This window comes from Dromiciops gliroides, chromosome 2 (assembly GCF_019393635.1).
Source record: "Dromiciops gliroides isolate mDroGli1 chromosome 2, mDroGli1.pri, whole genome shotgun sequence".
NCBI lineage: Eukaryota > Metazoa > Chordata > Mammalia > Microbiotheria > Microbiotheriidae > Dromiciops > Dromiciops gliroides.
In genome coordinates, this window is record NC_057862.1 from 636,943,576 (window position 1) to 636,963,183 (window position 19,608).

At 42.1% G+C, this 19,608-nt stretch overlaps 1 protein-coding gene across 3 annotated transcripts in view; it reads left to right on the plus strand.

Annotated features, from left to right (window-relative positions):
- Positions 1-1,852: 1,852 nt before the first annotated feature.
- PHAF1 (phagosome assembly factor 1) overlaps positions 1,853-19,608 on the plus strand; it is a 56,842-nt gene continuing 39,086 nt past the window's right edge. Inside the window, exons 1-3 of one of the 3 annotated variants that reach the window (XM_043983044.1) lie at positions 1,855-1,886; positions 2,041-2,182; positions 8,994-9,076. In XM_043983044.1, the coding sequence (XP_043838979.1) occupies positions 2,119-2,182; positions 8,994-9,076 (147 nt within the window). In that variant the 5' untranslated portion in view covers positions 1,855-1,886; positions 2,041-2,118. Of the gene's footprint in view, positions 2,183-8,993; positions 9,077-19,608 lie in introns of all 3 variants that reach the window. The other 2 variants (XM_043983042.1, XM_043983041.1) reach the window with 2 other exon arrangements.

Genomic DNA, 19,608 nt, shown 5'->3' on the forward strand with positions numbered 1-19,608 from the left:
GAGTCTTGAAGGAAACTAAGGATTCTAACATGAGGTGAGGAGGGAGTACATTTCCACTGTTAGGGGGATGGTCAGGACAACTGCCTGGAGATAGGAGATGTATGAAGAAAAGGTCAGTTTGGCTAGGCCACAGTAATAAGGATAGAAAGGTGGGATTTAGTGAAGGGGTCACACAGCTAGTCAGTGTTTGAGGCTGGATTTGAACTGGGGAAGATAAGTCTCTATGCACTATGGCACTACCTACCGTCCCTGGATTCAAATACTGTCTCTGACTCCCACTACCTGTGTGGTTTGGGGCGAGCCACACAACCTCCCTAGGCTGTCATCTATAAAGGGCATTCCCTGACCCTTGAGGTCCCTTCTAAACCTATGGTTCTCTGAGTTGACTGAGGAAAGTTACAGGGTCAGAGCACTTTGCCAGCAGCTGGATGGGTGGATTCCAGCAAGGAAAATTTGAGGCAGGGAGACCAAAGAGGATGGCCCCAGGGATGAAAGCTTTCCTTTGAGTGGTGATCTTGTGAATTGAGAGAGAAAGAGATTGATGCCAGATTACTTTGGAGGGGTGAATGGATTAAAGGGCAATCTCTTCTATCCCTGGAAGGTATTCAATTATAATCTACCCTAAGGGGAAGCTAGGTAGCACAGTAGATACAGTCAGGAAGACCTGAGTTCCAATCTTACCTCCAACAAGCTGTGTGACCCTGGGCAAGTCACTTCACTCTGTTTGCCTCAGTTTCCTCATCTGTCAAATGAGCTGGAGAAGGAAGTGGCAAACCACTCCAGCGTCTTCGCCAAGAAAACCCCAAATGGGGTCATGAAGCGTCAGACAGCTGAACAACAACCCTAAGGGAAGCGAGTAATCCTGGAGGAATGGGGTAGCAATTTGGTGGCTTAATTCCGTAATGTTAAACCCTAGGCCATATTTTAAGATACTTTTCCTTGTTCAAGATTTCTGTAAATGCTACCCGACATCCTCTTGGGGCAAAGAGTCTTGTTGGAAGTCTTGGATGGAGGAGTGGGGTGGGACATTTCCTTCTCCAATATTTGGATACGGACTAACGTTATGTTAAATAAAACGGTTGCCTAAATGCAGAGTGCAATATTAGTTTTGCTTTGACTATATAGTGCTTAAAGGTTTGCAAAGCACCTCATTCATGTGATCTTCAAAACAACCCTGCGAGGTGGGTGCTATTATCCCCATTTAACAGATGAGGAAACCGAGGTGTAGGGGTTAAGGGACTTGTCCAAAGTCAAGCAGCTACCACATGTCTTCGGGCAAATTTGAACTCAGCTCTTTCCCGATTGCACCATGTAGTGGCTTTAGGGACTGAAGGAGACAAGCAGGTTTGTAGATTGTAGGGAAGGATCCAGCGAGGTAATGAAAAGGTTCGGGGTTGGAGCCGGCTGAAGAGAGGAGAAGGGCCAACTCTTCATCAGAGGAGAGGGGAGACATCCAGGAGTTACGGGACGTAGAGAAGGGCGATCCCCGGGAGAACAGCCGCGGTAATGTAGGACGACTCGACAGGTGCATGCTGCCCCTTGCCCTGCTCGTGCTCACCCTCCCGAGCCAGCGCACTCACACCCGCGCTCCCTACTTAGTACCACGCATGTGCTGGCTAACTTCCCGGGCAAGGGTCGTCCAATGGTTCAGCCCTATCTCCCCCTCTCGATGGTACAGTCTTTCGGACTCCGCCCCAGCGCAGACGCCTGCACCACCTCCCCCTTTTTCCTCCTCCCCCACGCCGCGTCTTTCCCTCGCCCCCGGCGGGATTCGGCCCAGGCCCCGCCCCCGATCTCGTCCCGCCGCTTCCCCCGCCCCTGCGCGCTTTACGGTAGTCGTACGGCATTTTTGCCGCAGCTGCAATCGCCGTTGCCGGTGAGGGGAGGTGAGCTGAGGTGAGGGAAGGAAAGGAAAGGGGCGTCGGCAGGCTGGCTGGACCGGGCCGGCTGTGCCAGGGGAGGAGGCGGGACCCGGGCCCCAGGCCGGCTCTGCAGGTGCCAAGGGAGAAGCCGGTGGCCTCAGCACTTTTGTCTCCTCAGCTCGAGCCCCGCCGCCGCGGGAAGCCGCCCAGCGCCTACCGAAACCCGGGCCCCGCCACGGCCCGGCCGGCCGGGCCAATGCTCGACCTGGAGGTGGTGCCCGAGCGATCGCTGGGCAACGAGCAATGGGAGCTCACGCTGGGTGAGTGCGGGGGCCCCGGGGGGTGAGGAGGAAGACACCCCGAACGGGAGGTCGGGAGAGTGTGTGTGGGGTGGGAACCCCGTCCTGGGGGGAGGGGGGACAGTCGTGTGTGTGTGTGTGTGTGTGTGTGTGTGTGTGTGTCCGAGTCCGAGGGCGAACCCCGAGTGTGAAGCCGGGGCTGTTAGCTCGTGACCAGGTATGAAGGAGTGTGTGTGTCCCCCACCCCATACCGCGGGTGGGTGTGAGTGTGACCAAGTGCGAAGCCGGGTGTGCGCGCGCGTGCCCAGGTAGGTGTGAGCAGGTACACCCCCATAGGTGTGGGTGTGCAGGACCCCTTCCCCACCGCAGCCGAGTCTGGCCGAAGCGCGTCCTCCCCCCTAAGCCAGGATGACCCGGGGCAGATGGGAAGGGGCCCGCTGACTCCCTTCCTGCCCACGCCCACCCCGGGGGTGGTTTCCCGGTTCCCACAGGTGTTTCCCTCGGCCTCCGGCAGCGAGAAGCGTCCTCCCTGGGGCTTTGGGGCAGGGGGCCCCCCCTGCAGGGTCCGGGAAGCTCGAGGCCTGTAAGAGGTGCTGCATCGGGTCAACCCACCCAGCTGATTAAGTGCCCGCTGGTTGCTGGGCATTCAAAGAAGGCTGCCAGCCTGAGCTGAATACAGGCTAGCTGGTGCCGTAGGCCTGAGGTTCGCCCCTCCTTTCCTCCTCTTAGTTGTTGGCTGTTTTTTCCCTGTGGAAATCCGGAGGGTAATCCCTCCCCCTCCTCTTCCAACCAGATCTTCACCTTTCTGTTTACTTGGACTTGGATTGGTTTGCTCTTCATGTTAGTAACATGAGTGCCCTGAATTTTCAGTCTGTGGCCTCTAGGAAAAAAGGGGGGAGGGAAGGGTTGTTGGTGCTAACGACTTTTAGATGTAAGGCACCTTTCAGAACACTTTTGCGTCGTGAAGTCTCCTCCAGCCACCCCCTTTGAAGTTCAGCATGCTCTTAGTTAGAATTGTAACTTAGTTTGCACTCACATTTGAGAAAATTTTCCTGCCTCTTAGTTAACAGGCCTTGATAAGGGGTAGCGAATAGAAACTCCTATTCCCTCAAGGACGGTCTGATTTTTGTCTCTGTCTTCAGTGCCAAAAGTGCTGCTAAAGATTGGTTGAACTTAATTAAGTGGAAGACTTTTTTAGGTACTCCTTCTGGGGCTTTAACTATGGCTATTTCTCTGCACGGTGTGTGGACTGACTCCAGTGGAAATACTTAACCTCTTTTGAATGGGTAGTATGGAGTGATTTGTTTTTGTGGTTTTAGTCAACTACCTTAGATCTCGTCTACATTTTCTGACATCTCTCAGAAGTGTTAGCTGGGGCTAAATGTCAGAGCAATAAAGAACAGAATTAGTAATTTAATGGAATTATTTCCCTATTCTCAAATCTATTCAAGATACCGACTTTAGTTTGGAAAGCCCATCAAGGTTGACCTTCTAAATTATCTTACCACGTTCCCTTCTCTACCCTTACCAAAAACATCATCCATGAGTGGGCTCATCTTCAAAGGGTTAGACAGACCCACAATTGCAGGTTGAAAGAGTACTTGACAGTTTTTTTTTTAAACTTTTTTTTTTTAAGTGAGGCAATTGGGGTTAAGTGACTTGCCCAGGGTCACACAGCCAATAAGTGTTAAGTGTCCGAGGCCGGATTTGAACTCAGGTACTCCTGACTCCAGGGCCTGTGCTCTATCCACTGCGCCACCTAGCTGCCCCATTTTTTTTTTTTTAACTTTTTTTTTTTAAGTGAGTACTTGACAGTTTTATAGCTAGAATCTTGGTATTGTAGGAATATTGTAGGAAAATCTCAGGGGGAAGGAAAACGGGAACATGATACTGAAGGAACCAAGTTGACAGTTGTGCGCCCTATTGTGACTCTTGTCTTTAAGCACTTTCCTCCTATACCTGGTCCTTTCTAGGAATTAAATGTCTGGTGAATCCCTTCACACTGTGGCTTAAGAGTCATCTATCTCTCTTTGCTGGTTCCTGGCCCTGTCTGGAATTGAAGTTAGAGCTAGTGGGTAAATGTGAAATCTAGCAGGTCCTGCTTTTCAGAATTAACCACTAAAGGGTTAAGCAGGTCACTACTGGCTGGGCAAAAACTGGCTTTCAGCTCTTCATACTTGAAATAATGAGAGAATTATTTCATCACTTGACCATCCTGTTCAAAGAAGCTATTTTAGGAAGATGTTTTGATGCTTCAACATTAAAGTGAATTTGAAGTTTTACTTATTTGTAAATTTGATTTTATGTTAATTTGGAAGTTTATGCTTTTTGAACTGGAAGGGATCTTCGAGATCATTGAGATTTGAACCTACATTATCCAAATCCACTGTTCTTTCCACGCTGCCAAATTCACATTTATATAATGCGTTATGTAACAAAGAGCTTTATATACATTTGTTGTTTGGTTGTTTTTCAGTCTTTGTGACTCCATTTGGGTTTTTCTTGGCAAAGATACTGGAGTGGCTTACCATTCCTTCTCCAGCTCATTTTACAGATGAGGGAACTGAAACAAGCAGGGTTAGTGACTTGTCCAGGGTCACACAGGCAGGAAGTGTCTGAGGCTGAATTTGAATTTAGGTCTTCTTGTCCACGGGCCCAGTGCTTTATCCACTACACCACTTAGCTGCCTATGTATTTCTTATTTACATAGGATCATAGATTAGAGGTAGATGGGACTTTGAGGTCATCTAGTCCAGCTCTCTTTAGTTTATATTTTTCTGTCATTAATGTGAAAATAACCAACTTTATGCAAAATCAGAGCTTGGTTGTTGTTGTTATCTTAAGTAAAAGTAAGTTTACAAATTGTTTTGCAGTTGTAGCACAAAAGTTGCTTTTCCAATTCATTGCAAGATGCAGCAAAGATTGGAGCATAATCTGAAGGCCATTGGCTTCAAGAAAAAATACTGATTTTCTTCTGGGAGATTAATAACTAATAAAATATTATTTAGCAGAGATTAGCATTGGAGATTTTTGTTAGAAAACAGAAAAGCCTTTACTATGCATTTGGGATGTATAGTAATGTGTATTGCTGTATATTCAGGTTTGCATTATTTGAAGTGATAATTATGTAAAACTTGGTAATTACTTCCAGTTCAATGGAAATATGCAGTTTGAATGCAAAGAATTCAACCACTTCACAGGGGAATTAATTAGTTGCACTAATGGGGACCTAGCTGGTAGAGTGCATTAAGGTGTAACTACCTAACTCTAGAGCAGTAGTCATTTCCAAGGGTGATAGATTTCTGCTGAAAACTTGGCTTCACATTATGGGAAATCTGTTGAAGATTCATTTCATATCATCATCCCTGAGCATTATCTTGAGGCCTGGCTTGATTGTAGATGGTTTTAGGCCCTGGAACCCATTTGGCAGATAGCACAGTCAGTTAGTTAGTTAGATGATTGAACTCCTTGGCCACCTTCCTAATGGTTGAGTAATACTTGGAGTTTGGGACAATTGTCAGAGATGACAAAATAGAAGAACCCCAGGCAAAAATGGTATAACTGAGGAAGAGGTGAACGTGCATTTTATTTTGTTCAGTTAAGTGTTGGAGGAATATAGATGGTATCTGAATAATGTGGCATACTGGAGTATCTAGCACAGTGCCTAACATGTGGTATGTGCATAATAGGTGAGATTTGGAGAATGGATTGTTATAAAGAAGCATTGAGTTTTTCTTCTTTTAAAAACAGGTAACTAAAGTAGACACAATGTCAAAAGAGAATTATCATGATCTCCTAAATAAACATGCTTTGTAGTGTGGTCAGATGTTGGAGATCTATTCTGTTACAATGGAAGAAACATTGGTGTGGTGATCAGAAGTGTGTTTCCTTATCAACTTCATCACTTAAGGAGTTTGTAGACCTCAGACAAATCACTTTCTCCTGATCCTCAGCTATCTATTAAATAGAGCAAAATTACTTGTACTGCCCACCTTACAGAGTTATCATGAGGAAAGTCACCGTTAAACTGTGGATCATTACAGAAGTGTGAGCTAATTCTATCCTTTGCAGTAGTTGTCTGATGAGGTTATTCCAAAGCACTATGTAGATTCAAAAAACACTTGTAACAACAATACTAATAGCTAACTTTTGTATAGTACCTCCTGTATGCTAGCCCTATGCTAAGCGCTTTATAAATATTATTTGATTCTGACAACAATCCTTCGAGGTAGATGCTGTTATTATTTTACAAATGAGGAAACCAAGGAAGGGGTTAAGTGGTTTGCCCAAGGTCCCACAGCTAGTGTCAGAGGCTGGATTTGAACTTGGGTGTTCCTGATTCCAGGTCCTGAGTTCTATCTACTTCACCCCATACCTGCCTCTTGCCAATTGCTTTAGTAATCTAAGGAAGAATTCCTTTGTTTGGATGAAAACAGTTAAGAGGCAGTATGACTTTGTTTCTGACAAATCAAACCTATCCATCTTTGAAATATTTGTCCCTCTGGGACAAGGATGGTTTAATAGTATCAGTGTTTTTTGAACTAAGTTTTGTAGTCTTCCTCACTGATCTCCTTTCCCAAGAGATATGGAATTGAGTGATTCGGCCACTACTAAGGATTTGAAACTTAGGGATAAGTTCAAATGGAGAAAATTTGACATAAATATAATTTCATATCCATGTGATACCAGTGTGGGAAATACATCAGCAAATTTGAGGTATCTATTATTAAGTGAAAGGCAAGCATTTGTTTTGTTTTGTTTGTACTCCTAACACTAGTCCAGTGCTGTATTTTAGATCAAGGTAACAAACATGCCATTAGAGTAAATTTTGCAATTTTGTTTTCCTAAGTGGATCACAATGCTTCTTTACTGTTTTTATCTGTTGTTTTTGGAGACTGAAGGAATAATGCTTTGGGTCAAAGGCTTCAAACTCAGTAGTGTCCCTTAGGCTAATTGACCAACACATACTTCCTGTCATGATTGCTGAAGGATTGATTAATGAAATTGACCTCAAGCTATTGGAGAATCATTCTCTTATTAGGAGAATGACCCTTTTCTGGCTAACACATGATACATGGTTAAAACAGCTATACCACATACTCCCCCATTAAGCATCTATTTCCTTATGTGATTTATTCCAATATGCAGCCATATCTTATTTGTCCCCTGTATGTTCCTGTTTAAAAAAAAATATGGTGCGAAATAGCAGTGTAGCTGAGTGGGTAGGATGTAGTCATAAAAATTATAAAGACTTGGATTTGGGTCCTAGTTCTGTCATTTGCAAGGTATGTGACCTTGGATAGGTTACTTCCCTTCTTGGGGGCCTCAGTTTTCTCTTCTGTAAAATGGAGGGGGTGAACAAGGCAATCTCTAATATTTTAACATATTCTGCACATTTGAGTCAAAGCACACATGACATTCCTATTTAAGAAATCGAGGGAACTAAAGCAACAGGTGGTGAAAAGCTACTTACCCATGGTCATTAGGCAGAAGGAACCTAGGACCCCCTGATTCCCCAGTTCATCATTCCTCCTCATTTTGTCACAAAACCATTGTTTTAACTTGGACTGTATGTTTTTGTGGATTCTTTTAAAAGGGGGAAAAGGAAGCTCTTTTTGTGCATACCATAAAATAAGAAAAGCCAGATTTGACAAATATTGTACTTTAGAGTCACTGTTGTGATTTTTTTGTTTTGTTTTGCATTCCAGTTTCTCTTCTGCCTTAAAAAGAACAAAAACCTCGATGATTTTTGCCTATAGGTTGGTTGTAGGGTGGTTTTTGTTTTTTAAAAAACTGGCAAATAAATAAAAATTTTTTAAAAAGGGGGGGCAGCTAGGTGGCACAGTGGATAGAGCACCGGCCCTGGATTCAGGAGGACCTGAGTTCAAATTTGACCTCAAACACTTGATACTTATTAGCTGTGTGACTCTGGGCAAGTCACTTAACCCCAATTGCCTCACTATAAATAAATAAATAAAAATTAAAAAAAAAAACTGGCAACTCCTGTTATGTCACAGAAATTTTTCACTTAGTTGGACCAAGATGGATAGGTAAAAAAAAATATGCTATGTTCTTGCCTTCTTAGAATATAATATATTAAAAATCTGTCCTGAAAAGTAGTATGTAAATCCAATTCTACTCACATCAACATTTTAAAGTCGTCTTAAACCTTTTTTTTCCTTAAACCTTTTGAAAAATTGTTATGGGAACTTGGATTTTTTAAGCTGGGTGTACAACCAGGTCTTGATTAATATGAATAATGAATACCCTCAAGTGGCCACATGTATTCAAAATCACAAAATTTGAAGTTATGGTTATATAAAATATAGTAATTGATTCCAGCCTGATGGAAATATGCAGTTAAATCCTATCCCCTACCTATAATCTGTAGTAATCTACTTGAAAGTAGAAAAGCAACATGCACCTTAAGTGCTAAATAATTAGTCTTTTTTTTTTTTTTGGCTTGGGTGAAAGAGTATCAAATGTTTCAGCAGTCAATTGGTAGCTGAAATATGTAAAATAGCTTTGTCAGTGTAGCGATATTTTTATGGGTATATACTATGGTTAAAATTAGAGAATGCTAGACTTTAGAGCTCATCTATTCTGAGCCCCACCTTTTACAAATGAAGAACTCACAAGTTGTGATTCAGAGGAAGTAATTTGCCTAGAATCACACAACTATTTAGTGGTGGGGTTGAGACCAGCAGCCAGGTCCCCTGACTCCCAATCTGCTGTTTCTACATATGTGCTATTAGTACTCTTTTACCCATTGCTGCTGTTGCTTTGAGTTTCTCATATCAGTGACTAAACCGGTAACATTCTTTTCTTTCAGGAATGCCATTGGCTCAGGCTGTAGCAATTCTTCAGAAATACTGTCGTATCATTAAAAATGTCCAGGTTCTCTACAGTGAACAGGTGAGTGATGACTAGTTTGTTTTGTGAAAATGCCTTCACTCAAAAGTGAGTCATGACAGGATATGACGAGTCATGTGATGCTGCTAAAACACATGGATTGTGGCCTCAGCCACTATGCATCCAGTACTCCATATGCTATTGCCACATGAAGAAGAGAAACCAGGGTAACCAGTAATTGCATCAAAGGATTGCTGTTTTAGGAAAAAGCAACTTCAAAATATATTTCCTTTAACCTTAAGATTTTTTTTTGTCTTGATGAGCTGTTACTACCAGGTTTGGAATTGTACTGACTAATCAACTTGTTTTTTTGTGCCTGCTAGATTTATCTGCTGACATTTCAGCAGCCTTAGCATTTAGACAGCCAAAATGCTTATGAGTTTGGGGAGGTGGCCAACATGGCTGTTTCTTTGATTTTCTAAGGGGTTTTACTTTCCACTAGCCTCCTCCAAGTATAAAAGTATCAAACAAGACCTGGCTATGTTTGAAATTTTTTTTTCTGTCTTTTATAATACAACTTTTTAGCAATCTGAGCAGTGACCTCACCCTGGCCTTTTAGGAAGGTATGTCTCATCCCTTCTACAAAGATGTTGTAACACTTAGAAATGACAAAAAAAGAGAGTGAGAACAAACCACAGGAATGTTGTTATCCCGTTTTCTTTCTTTGAATCACTCTAGCCTTTGATATTTCAGCCATACTAGAAATTAAAGGTGATAAAATGTTGGGTGTTGTTTTTGTGTTTTAAACAAGACCTTTCTCTGTAGTCATTTTCAGTGTCTACAGGGGATAGAGTAAGAAGTAGGCTTCCATTAGAGTGTAAGAGATTTAGGTTAGAATTAAGGAAAAAATTCCTGAATTGAAACTTTGGATTAGGTTTCTGAGTGATATTAACAGAATCTCCTTTGAGGATCTTTTTTTGTTTGTTTTGTGTGTGTGTGTGTGTGTGTGTGTGTGTGTGTGTGTGTGTGGCAGTTGGGGTTAAGTGACTTGTCTAGGGTCACACAGCTAGTAAGTGTCAAGTGTCTGAGGTAAAATTTGAACTCAGGTCCTCCTGACTCCAAGGCAGGTGCTCTATCCACTGTACTACCTAGCTGCCCCTGAGGATCTTTTTTAAAAGATGAATTCTTATGTGCTTATAATAGTGACCTATCCTTTGGATTCTTGGAGTACTTTGCACCACTACAGTGTTATATATCCCAAACTTCTCTATTAATACTCAGTTTAATTAAACATTAATTTTTAGACCCAGGTAAATACCTTGAGTCCAGGAACTTGGTCTTAATTATCCTGATATTCCTCCCACAAAAAACTAGAAACTTTATATTTGAATAAATGAAAAAAAGTTAGAATACTGTTTCTAAGGATAGGGAGATGGGCTAAATGGCCTATTGGAGCTCTTCTGGCACCAAGATCTGATGTTTTCAATTCCTTTTCTTCCCAAGAGCTTTAGAATCCAAAACACTAATTGGAAGTAGAGACAGGGAAGTCATGAAAGAGCATTCTATGGATACTTCTGTGGGGCCTGTCTAGACTGGCTAGAACTGAGCACTACCGCCAAGAACATAAATCTGATCCTCACATTGCCCAAGCTTCTTTCACACACAGAAAATGTTTCTTAGCCATGAGCTGTGCTTCTCACCCAAGCCAGCTGTTTCATCAATGTGTGGTCACAGGCAAGACTGGGCAAAAATATTTATCCAGCATTTTTTAGGAGATCTACATTGTGCCCAGTACTGAATTGTATGTTATCATGGCCTAACTTCGAAGAGTTAGAAGACATGACCCCTGCCTGCAATATGGACCAATAGGAGAACAAGCTCAAGTTGGTGTTGTGGGGTCATAAAAAAGTCATAGAATCCTCTGGGGCAAACTGCAGAGAAGAGATGGTTATATGGTCTGAGATTAGAAAAGGCTACATAGAAAGAAGTACAGGTGTGCCCTGTGTGTTGTCCCAAGTCAGTATCCTTTTGCAATAATGTCCTTTATATAGTACAACCAAGTGGAAAAAAAAGTAGAGCCAGAAGAACAGATTTTACCCTATGATCATAAATAGGTGTGTGTATGTATATGTATCTTGGAATAAATGGACAAAAAAAGCTAATGAAAACCCATTAAATCTCTGACAAGTTGTTTTGGCCATTTTTGCATGTTGAAATTAACTTACCTAATGTAAATAGTTGCAAAATAAGTTAATTGATTTTTACTGGCGTTTACTAAAGATATTATAACCAGGCTCTATTGTATTATTTCATTTTGTTTTGTTTTTGCAGGGCAATGAGGGTTAAGTGACTTGCCCAAGGTCACACAACTAGTAAGTGTCAAGTGTCTGAGGCTAGATTTGAACTCGGGTCCTCCTGGATCCAGAGCCAGTGCTTTATCCACTGCACCACCTAGCTGCCCTTCCCTCCCCCTCATTGTAACTGGAATATCTGGTTTTAGCCCATATCTGTGGATACCTTGCCCAGGATGCTCCATTTTTGTTCATTTATGTTCCTGCAGAACTTTCTGCCTTCTAGTACTTTATTAATGCTAGCCCTCCTTCTTACTATTTGTTAGACCTTAAGTCATTTCACCTCTCTAAAACTCAGTTTCTTCACCTATAAAATGAGAGATTTGGGATGGATGACCTCTAAACTCCTTTCTAGCATATATAATATTATATATATATTATACTCACATATTATGAGTATAATAATATTAGGCAAAGCATGCCTATGTAGATGGACAGGAGGTAGGGAAAAGGCACTTCAGCTAAGGAGGATGGTATAAGTAAAAGCATAGAGGAAGAAATGAGTGAAGGTGGGTGTGAGAGCAGTGAAAAGACCAGCCAAAATATCATGGAGCATTTATGTTGGGCAGTAATGGGAGATGAGATTGGATAACCAAGGTGAAGTTGGATATATAAACATAATTTAGGAATATTAATCTAGCAGTGGTCTGTGTTCCCTACTGGAGAAAAAAAAGTAGAGAGTGGTTTAGGAACATTGTCAAAGACTTATGATTCCCTGGGACTGAATGTGCCACCCAAGATATGGAAGTAATTTGCCATCTATAAAGTGTGAGGTCACCATTTTGTCCTTGCCATGATCAGATTACCTTTAATCTAGTGGGAGTGTAAAATGTCTGCTTTCTAAATGCTTACCAATTTGATCTGTTGATAAAGAAGATGGGCTCTTGATTTTTTGGCTCACTCCAAGTAGGCCTGCAGCTAATTAAAATAAGCTATAGATATCTAGATTGGATCAATTTAAAATCTACTTCAATAATAAAGAAGCATTGATTGTCTCTGCTGACCATCTTCAGGACAGCATGTTTAGTCATTTGGCTGGAAGCAGTTATTGTTGTCAGGTTATCTATAGGAGCATCGACTAAATTCTCAAATGAAAGGGGGTCCAAGGGGGCAGTTTTCCTTTGTCTGAGTACCTACAGTAATAAAGTGTTTATACCCTCTTAGGGGCAACTTTCCTTATTGGAGAGTTCCAGTTAGAAAATTATTTCTTTGTCTTTTTTTTTTTGGCGGGGCAATGAGGGTTAAGTGACTTGCCCAGGGTCACACAGCTAGTAAGTGTCAAGTGTCTGAGGCCAGATTTGAACTCAGGTCCTCCTGACTCCAGGGCCGGTGCTTTACCTACTGTGCCACCTAGCTGCCCCCATATGCTATATGATTTTGAGCCTCCCTCCTCCTAGACATGGTCTATCTTGTCAGTACTTTCATACTAAAATGGTCGCTTGAGATGCCATTATCTGGGCAGATCTTGGCTTATTCCATCCTGTGGAATTCAGGTCTTCAGTAGAGAACTTGCCTAGTATGCAGGAGGTTTTGCTCTGCTTCCTTTAATAGTTCACCTTGTACTAGGGTAGCACTAAGAATGTCTCTCTCTCTCTCTCTCTCTCTTTTTTTTTTTTTTTTAGGCAATGGGGGTTAAGTGACTTGCCCAGAGTCACACAGCTAGTAAGTGTCAAGTGTCTGAGGCCGGATTTGAACTCAGGTACTCCTGAATCCAGGGCCGGTGCTTTAACCACTGCGCCATCTAGCTGCCCAAGAATGTCTCTCTTTACTCCTCATTCTCTTGGATTGTTTTACCTCCATTTCTCGTCACACATATCCTCAGTTATTCCTTTTATACCAGTTTTTGGTGATGTGGTGCAGCCTGCTTATTCCCACCATGTGTCTTATTCTTTGCACCCCGTAACCCATCTCCTCTGCGTCCCTCTTAAAATGCGGTAACCAGAATGGAGCATATTACTCCAGATGTGATCTGAATTTTGATCCAGTGCCAGTTTGTTTGTATCTGTCATGCTTTCTTGGGATTCTGCTTCCTGAGTTCATTGTTCTTATGAATTTCTTTTCTGTTTTATCATGTGCAGAGACTTTTTTCACAAATGACTTGCCTTTAAAAAAAAAAAGTCCTGTAGTATCTCTTTACCTAGACAGATATTACTAATACTTTTGTGGAATCTAAGTGTGAATGTTATAAAATTAGTTATTTTTATCTTCTCAGAAATAAAAATGATACTAGCGAGCTATGGTTGTGAGACATTTTAGCTTTATTCAAAATTGTGCCAGACCTAAGATTCATGACTGTACCTTACTGTCTAATTCCAGCCTACTTTTTCAGATTGATTTCACATGACTCCTCATACATGCTGCATTCCAGGGAAATCAGCCCCCAAATTCAGGTCCTTCTCCTGCCTCTATGCCTTTCCATAGGCTCTCTTTCATGCATAAATCCAGCCTCCTCAGGGACTTATGAGCTGTGTGACCCCGGGAAGGTAATTTCTCCTGTCTCCCCAACTGTGAAATGTGGATCATCATAGCACCTACCTTTCTGGGTTGTTGTGAGGATCCAATGAGACAGTATTTGTAAATGCCTCGCACATAGTAGGCACTTAATCATTGCCTCTTCCCTTCCATTTCTAACCCCTTCAAGGCATGATTCAGGTGCCACTTCCTATTAGAAAGCTTTCCTAATACACCCAGTGATTTCTTTTCTCTCCACAAGTTATCTAACCCAGTAGAATGTAATCCGCTCTAGGGCAGGCACTGTCTCCTTTTGTTCTGGTGTTTACTTGCTTTAATAGCCTGTGCTTTGCAGCTGAATAAATGCTTGTTGGATGAAAAAGATGAATGATTGGGGCAGCTAGGTAGCACAGTGGATAGAGCACTGGCGCTGGAGTCAGGAGTACCTGGGTTCAAATCTGGCCTCAGATGCTTAACACTTACTAGCTGTGTGATCCTGGGCAAGTCACTTAACCCCAATTGCCTCACTTAAAAAAAAAAGAAAAAGATGAATGATTGAGGTAGCTGAACATATTGTGTCTATAGAGCATTTGCATTCTGTCTAGATAAAAGCTGCTGAGAGACGTAGCAGAAAATAGAAGGTAAAGAGTTCTTTTTAGGAAGATGAGTTCAAGTTCTACCCCTGATCCATATGTGACATGGAACAATTCACTTCCACTTTCAGTGAGCAGCTTGCTGTCCCTGAAAGTTGCCAAGCCAGATAAGAGCTGCATTGGTGAAGGGAGCAACTTGCTGGGAATCCCTTGTACTAGGGAAATTGCAGGACCAGTCCAAAAGTAGTGCCCCACTGATAAACCTTAAGGTAGAGAGCAATCTGTACATTGAAACATGTTGGATTCTGTGTATAATGATTATGTACCTTAAAATTAGTTACACCATGGGGCTGCTAGGTGGTGCAGTGGATACCGGCCCTGGATTTTAGAAGGACCTGAGGTCAAATCTGGCCTCAGACACTTAACACTTACTAGCTGTGTGACCCTGGGCAAGTCACTTAACCCTCATTGCCCTGCAAAAACAAAAAAGACATTTATAAAATTAATTACATCCTGCACTGTGACAATGTAAGAGATGGGAACTTGATTATATTCTTCAGTTAAGAAGGCAAGGTTATTGACATAAAAAAACCCAAAAAGAATAAGTGGAAGGAACTTTGTTAATTTGTAGGCCACAAACTTCTAGAAGAATGCTGGAGCCAGGTAGGAATTGTAGAGGTCATTTTGGATAAAATTTACTATGCCATTATTTTGTTCAGAACTTAATTACCTTAGACATGTACATAAACATATTGGAAAATTAGGAAATGTTTTCTCTAGCCTTATCTGAGAAAGGAGATTTCTTCTACCATAATGAGTTATGGTCTAGACATCCTCATGACGTTTTTTTTTTTTTAAGTGAGGCAATTGGGGTTAAGTGACTTGCCCAGGGTCACACAGCTAGTAAGTGTTAAGTGTCTGAGGCCGGATTTGCACTCAGGTCCTCCTGACTCCAGGGTCGGTGCTCTATCCACTGCGCCACCTAGCTGCCCCCTCATGACTTTTTTAATGTAACAATTTTCAATTTATTCAGGCCAAACAATTCAGCTGCTAAATTCAGAAGAAAGAAATATAATAGATGTCAACACTCCATCAAGATGACAAATCAAATAAAAAGATTAATAATAAATACTTATTCAATTTGAACTTGTTAATACATTGGACTTAACTAGTTATGTGGAAAGAAATAAATAGGATAAGCAAAGAATTAGCATTCATTTTACATGCAAATAGCATGCTCACAAACATTAATCTCATACTAGCTTATAAAAGCCAACAAATTCTAGAAGGCAGGATAACATATACTATATTCTTATTAAACTATAAATTATAAATTTAAATGAAAACTTGTTATTATGTGTTTTGGTAGGTTTTTATTATCTAGTGTTCTGTTATCCACTATATGGGGAGTGTCCCCGAGAGACTAGGTCTGTAATCTGTGATGTCTTCCCTTTATGTTTCTGGATAGCCGAGAGATGGCATGTGGGTTCATGGAAGGGGCTAGAGGCCTAGCCAATTCAGTGGGGAGCTCTGTGCTCTCAGTTCAGAGACCCCAGGGCATCAGAATGTTGTAGTAGAGAGAGCCCCAGTTTTAAATCTGATTTTGCTGCAAAATAGCTACATTCATTTGAGAGGCCATTTTAATTCTCCAAGCCTCAGTTTCCCCACCTGTAAAAATGAATTGGTGTTAGATAGATGGTCTCTTTTTTTTTTTTTTTTTTTTGCGGGGCAATGGGGGTTAAGTGACTTGCCCAGGGTCACACAGCTGGTAAGTGTCAAGTGTCTGAGGCCGGATTTGAACTCAGGTACTCCTGAATCCAGGGCCGGTGCTTTATCCACTGAGCCACCTAGCCACCCCGATGGTCTCTTTCTAAGGTCTTTCGAGCCCTGACAGTTAATGTCCAAAATTCTTCCCATCTCTTAAGTCCTATGATTCCCTTCACATGTATCAGAATCCAAATTGCAGATGGTAGATATGCTTGTTTTTAAACAGCATTGCATAATGAGTCTTGGAAATAGTCATTTGGGTCTTTGCCCTACAAAGCCCTCTGTTGTGATGTTGAGTAGTTTTGATGTTTGTAAAATCAAACCCCGTTTTGAAGGAGAGAGTTATGTGAGGTGATTTGACTCCACCCTCACCCTGGGCTTTTAGAAGGGGCTGTTGTGATTCTAGCCACCACCATTCTCTCTTGGGAAGCCTCTTGATCGTCCTGATAGGCTATAAGCTACCTTGCTTTCTGATGAGAAGGAAGAGGTAGATTATCTGCTACCATAAGGTTGTTTTTCTATGTCTAGAAGCCTTTCTGAAGCAAGAGGGATTTATTTCCCTACTCAGTCTCACAGCAGAATTGCCACACAGGTTCTGGCCCCTTAATGCATCTAAACCAGGGATTTATCTCGTCTAACAGTGACATCAGCTGCAAAGGATCATAGTTTTAAGGTGTTTATCCCACCAATTAAACTAACCTCTGCGAATCCTAGAAAAGAAAGAGTGACTCCCAAGCAGCTTCCTTGTAGGTCCTGAGACAGTTTTTTCCTACTGGGAGTGAGACATTCCTCAGTCATAGATTTAAAGCTGGAAAGACATCTAACCCAATCCCCTCATTTGGCAGGTGAGGAATCTGAGGCCCAAAGAGGCAGAGCCGGGATCTGAAACAAGGTCCTTGATAGTAAAGTATTACTATTGACTTTTCAGAGCTTGCTAACTGGTCTCACTGCCTCCAGTCTCTCCCAGTTCCAGTTCATCCTAGGTATGCTACCAGATTAATTTAAGGATGATACATTGAAAGCTGATAGAAGTCTTAGAAATCGCCTGATCTAATCCCTTCATTTTATAGAGTAGGCCCAGAAAGGTGTTAGGACTTTCCTACTAGCAGGGCCAAAATTTGAAGCCAAGTTGTTTGACTCCAGATCCAGGGAGAGGATCATACTTTAGGCTTAGAGGGGACTTTAGAAATTCTCTAGATGAACTTCCTCATCCTACAAAGGAGGAAGTACCAGAACTGAAATGACTTCACCAAGATGCTATGCCCAGTAAATGGCAGAAGAGGGATGCAGACTCAAGTCTTCTCTTCTGATTTCATATCCATTACTCTTCCCACTATACCACACTGTGAACTTTTTCCTAATACATAGTTCTGATCATGTCGTTTCCTTGCAGAGGAATCTTCAAGGGGTTTCCATCACCCACAGAGTAAGTTCATACTCTGTATTGTGAAGTTAAAGGCCTTACACAGTCTGTCTTTTCATCCTTTTTTTTTTTTTAGTGAGGCAATTGGGGTTAAGTGACTTGCCCAGTGTCACACAGCTAGTAAGTGTTAAGTGTCTGAGGCCGGATTTGAACTCAGGTCCTCCTGACTCCAGGGCCGGTGCTCTATCCACTGCGCCACCTAGCTGCCCCTCTTTTCATCCTTTTTTCCCACTATTCCCTTCACATATGTATTTCAGGAAAAGTGCACTATTTGCTATTCTCAAAACAAATCCCTTGCTTCCCCATTTCTATATCTTTGCTTATAACTTGCCCCTTGGAAATATGCTCCCCTCCTTCCATCTCCCAAATATCTTCCTGTCATTGCTAGCATTTCACAACAGCTCTCATCTATATAGTGTTCCTTATAGTGTTGTTGTTTTTGTGATCTCATCAGCACCACAGCCCTGTGATGTAGGTAGTATAAATATTATTCTCATTTTATTTAGACCAGGCTCAAATGCCGATACCTTCCTTAAAACTTCTGATTCTGCCTTTCTCCTATCTCTCAAATTAGAAATGATTTCTTTCTTTGAATACTTGGGACACTGTGTCTCTTGTAACAGTGCACCTTGTATTATGGTGGTGTGTGTGTGTGCACACACTTTTATGATCTTTGTCACTAGGCAATAGGTTCCTCAGGGCAGGAAGACACACATAGTATGTATTGACACTTTTTGAATGGGTGACTAGCTGAATATACTTGGACTCTGATACCAACCCTTCCAAAAAAAGAGGACCAAGATATAGAACATTCTTAGCACTAAGGGTAGCTAATAAAAAGGCACAGACTTGGGGCAGCTAGGTGGCGCAGTGTATAAAGCACCAGCCTTGGATTCAGAAGGACCTGAGTTCCAATCCGGCCTCAGACCTTGGGTAAGTAACTCAAGCCTCATTGCCCTGCAAAAATAAATAAATAAAAGGCACAGACTCAGTAAATGGAGCCAAGAACAAGAAGGCCAGACTCACTGGACTATAGAGTATGTGGGTGGGAGTATGGTATAGGAAGACTGGGGAAGCAGGAATGGCTTCAAAAGCCAAACAGGGTTTTGTATTTGATTTTTTTTTCTTTTTTTTCTTTTTTTTTTTTTTAGTGAGGCAATTGGGGTTAAGTGACTTGCCCAGGGTCACACAGCTAGTAAGTGTTAAGTGTCTGAGGCCGGATTTGAACTCAGGTACTCCTGACTCCAGGGCCGGTGCTCTATCCACTGCGCCATCTAGCTGCCCCCTGTATTTGATTTTAAAGGTAATAAGGAGCCTCTGGAGGTTATTGAATATGGGATGCAGGTGGCATAGTTAGACCTGCACTTTAGGAAGATCATTTTGGCAGAGAGTGGACTGTAATTTGGAAAGAGCAACTAGAAAGCTATTAAATAGTTCAGGCATAAGGTGATGGGGGCCTGTGGCAATGTGAAAGGAAAGAGGGGGGCACATCCCTGATAGAACTGGCAATATTTGGCAATTCTTTGGATATGGGGAGTGAGAGAAAGTAAGGAGTCCAGGATGATAACCAGATTTTGAGCCTGAGTGACTGATAATATGGTGGTACCCTCAACAGTAATAAAAAAGTTTGAAAGAGGGGAGGATTTAGTGGAAAAAATAATGGGTTCACTGATCTGAGAGTCATCAGCTGGTGACATCACCAAGTTTATATTACCACTATTTAGTGGGAGAAAGAGGGCCCAGAACAAAAAGACCCTTGAGGGACATCCAGGGTTTGTGGGTGTGACCTGCATGAAGATTCAGCAAAGGGAATCGAGAAAGAATAGTCAGACCTGGAGAGAGCGTTGTTATGAAACCTAGAGAGGAGAAGAATATTCAGGAAAAGGTGATTGATAGTGTCAGTCTGCACCGAGGTCAAGAGTGTTGAAGATTGAGAAAAAACTATTAGATTTGGCAATTAAGAGATCATTGGTGGGGCAGCTAGGTGGCGCAGTGGATAGAGCACCAGCC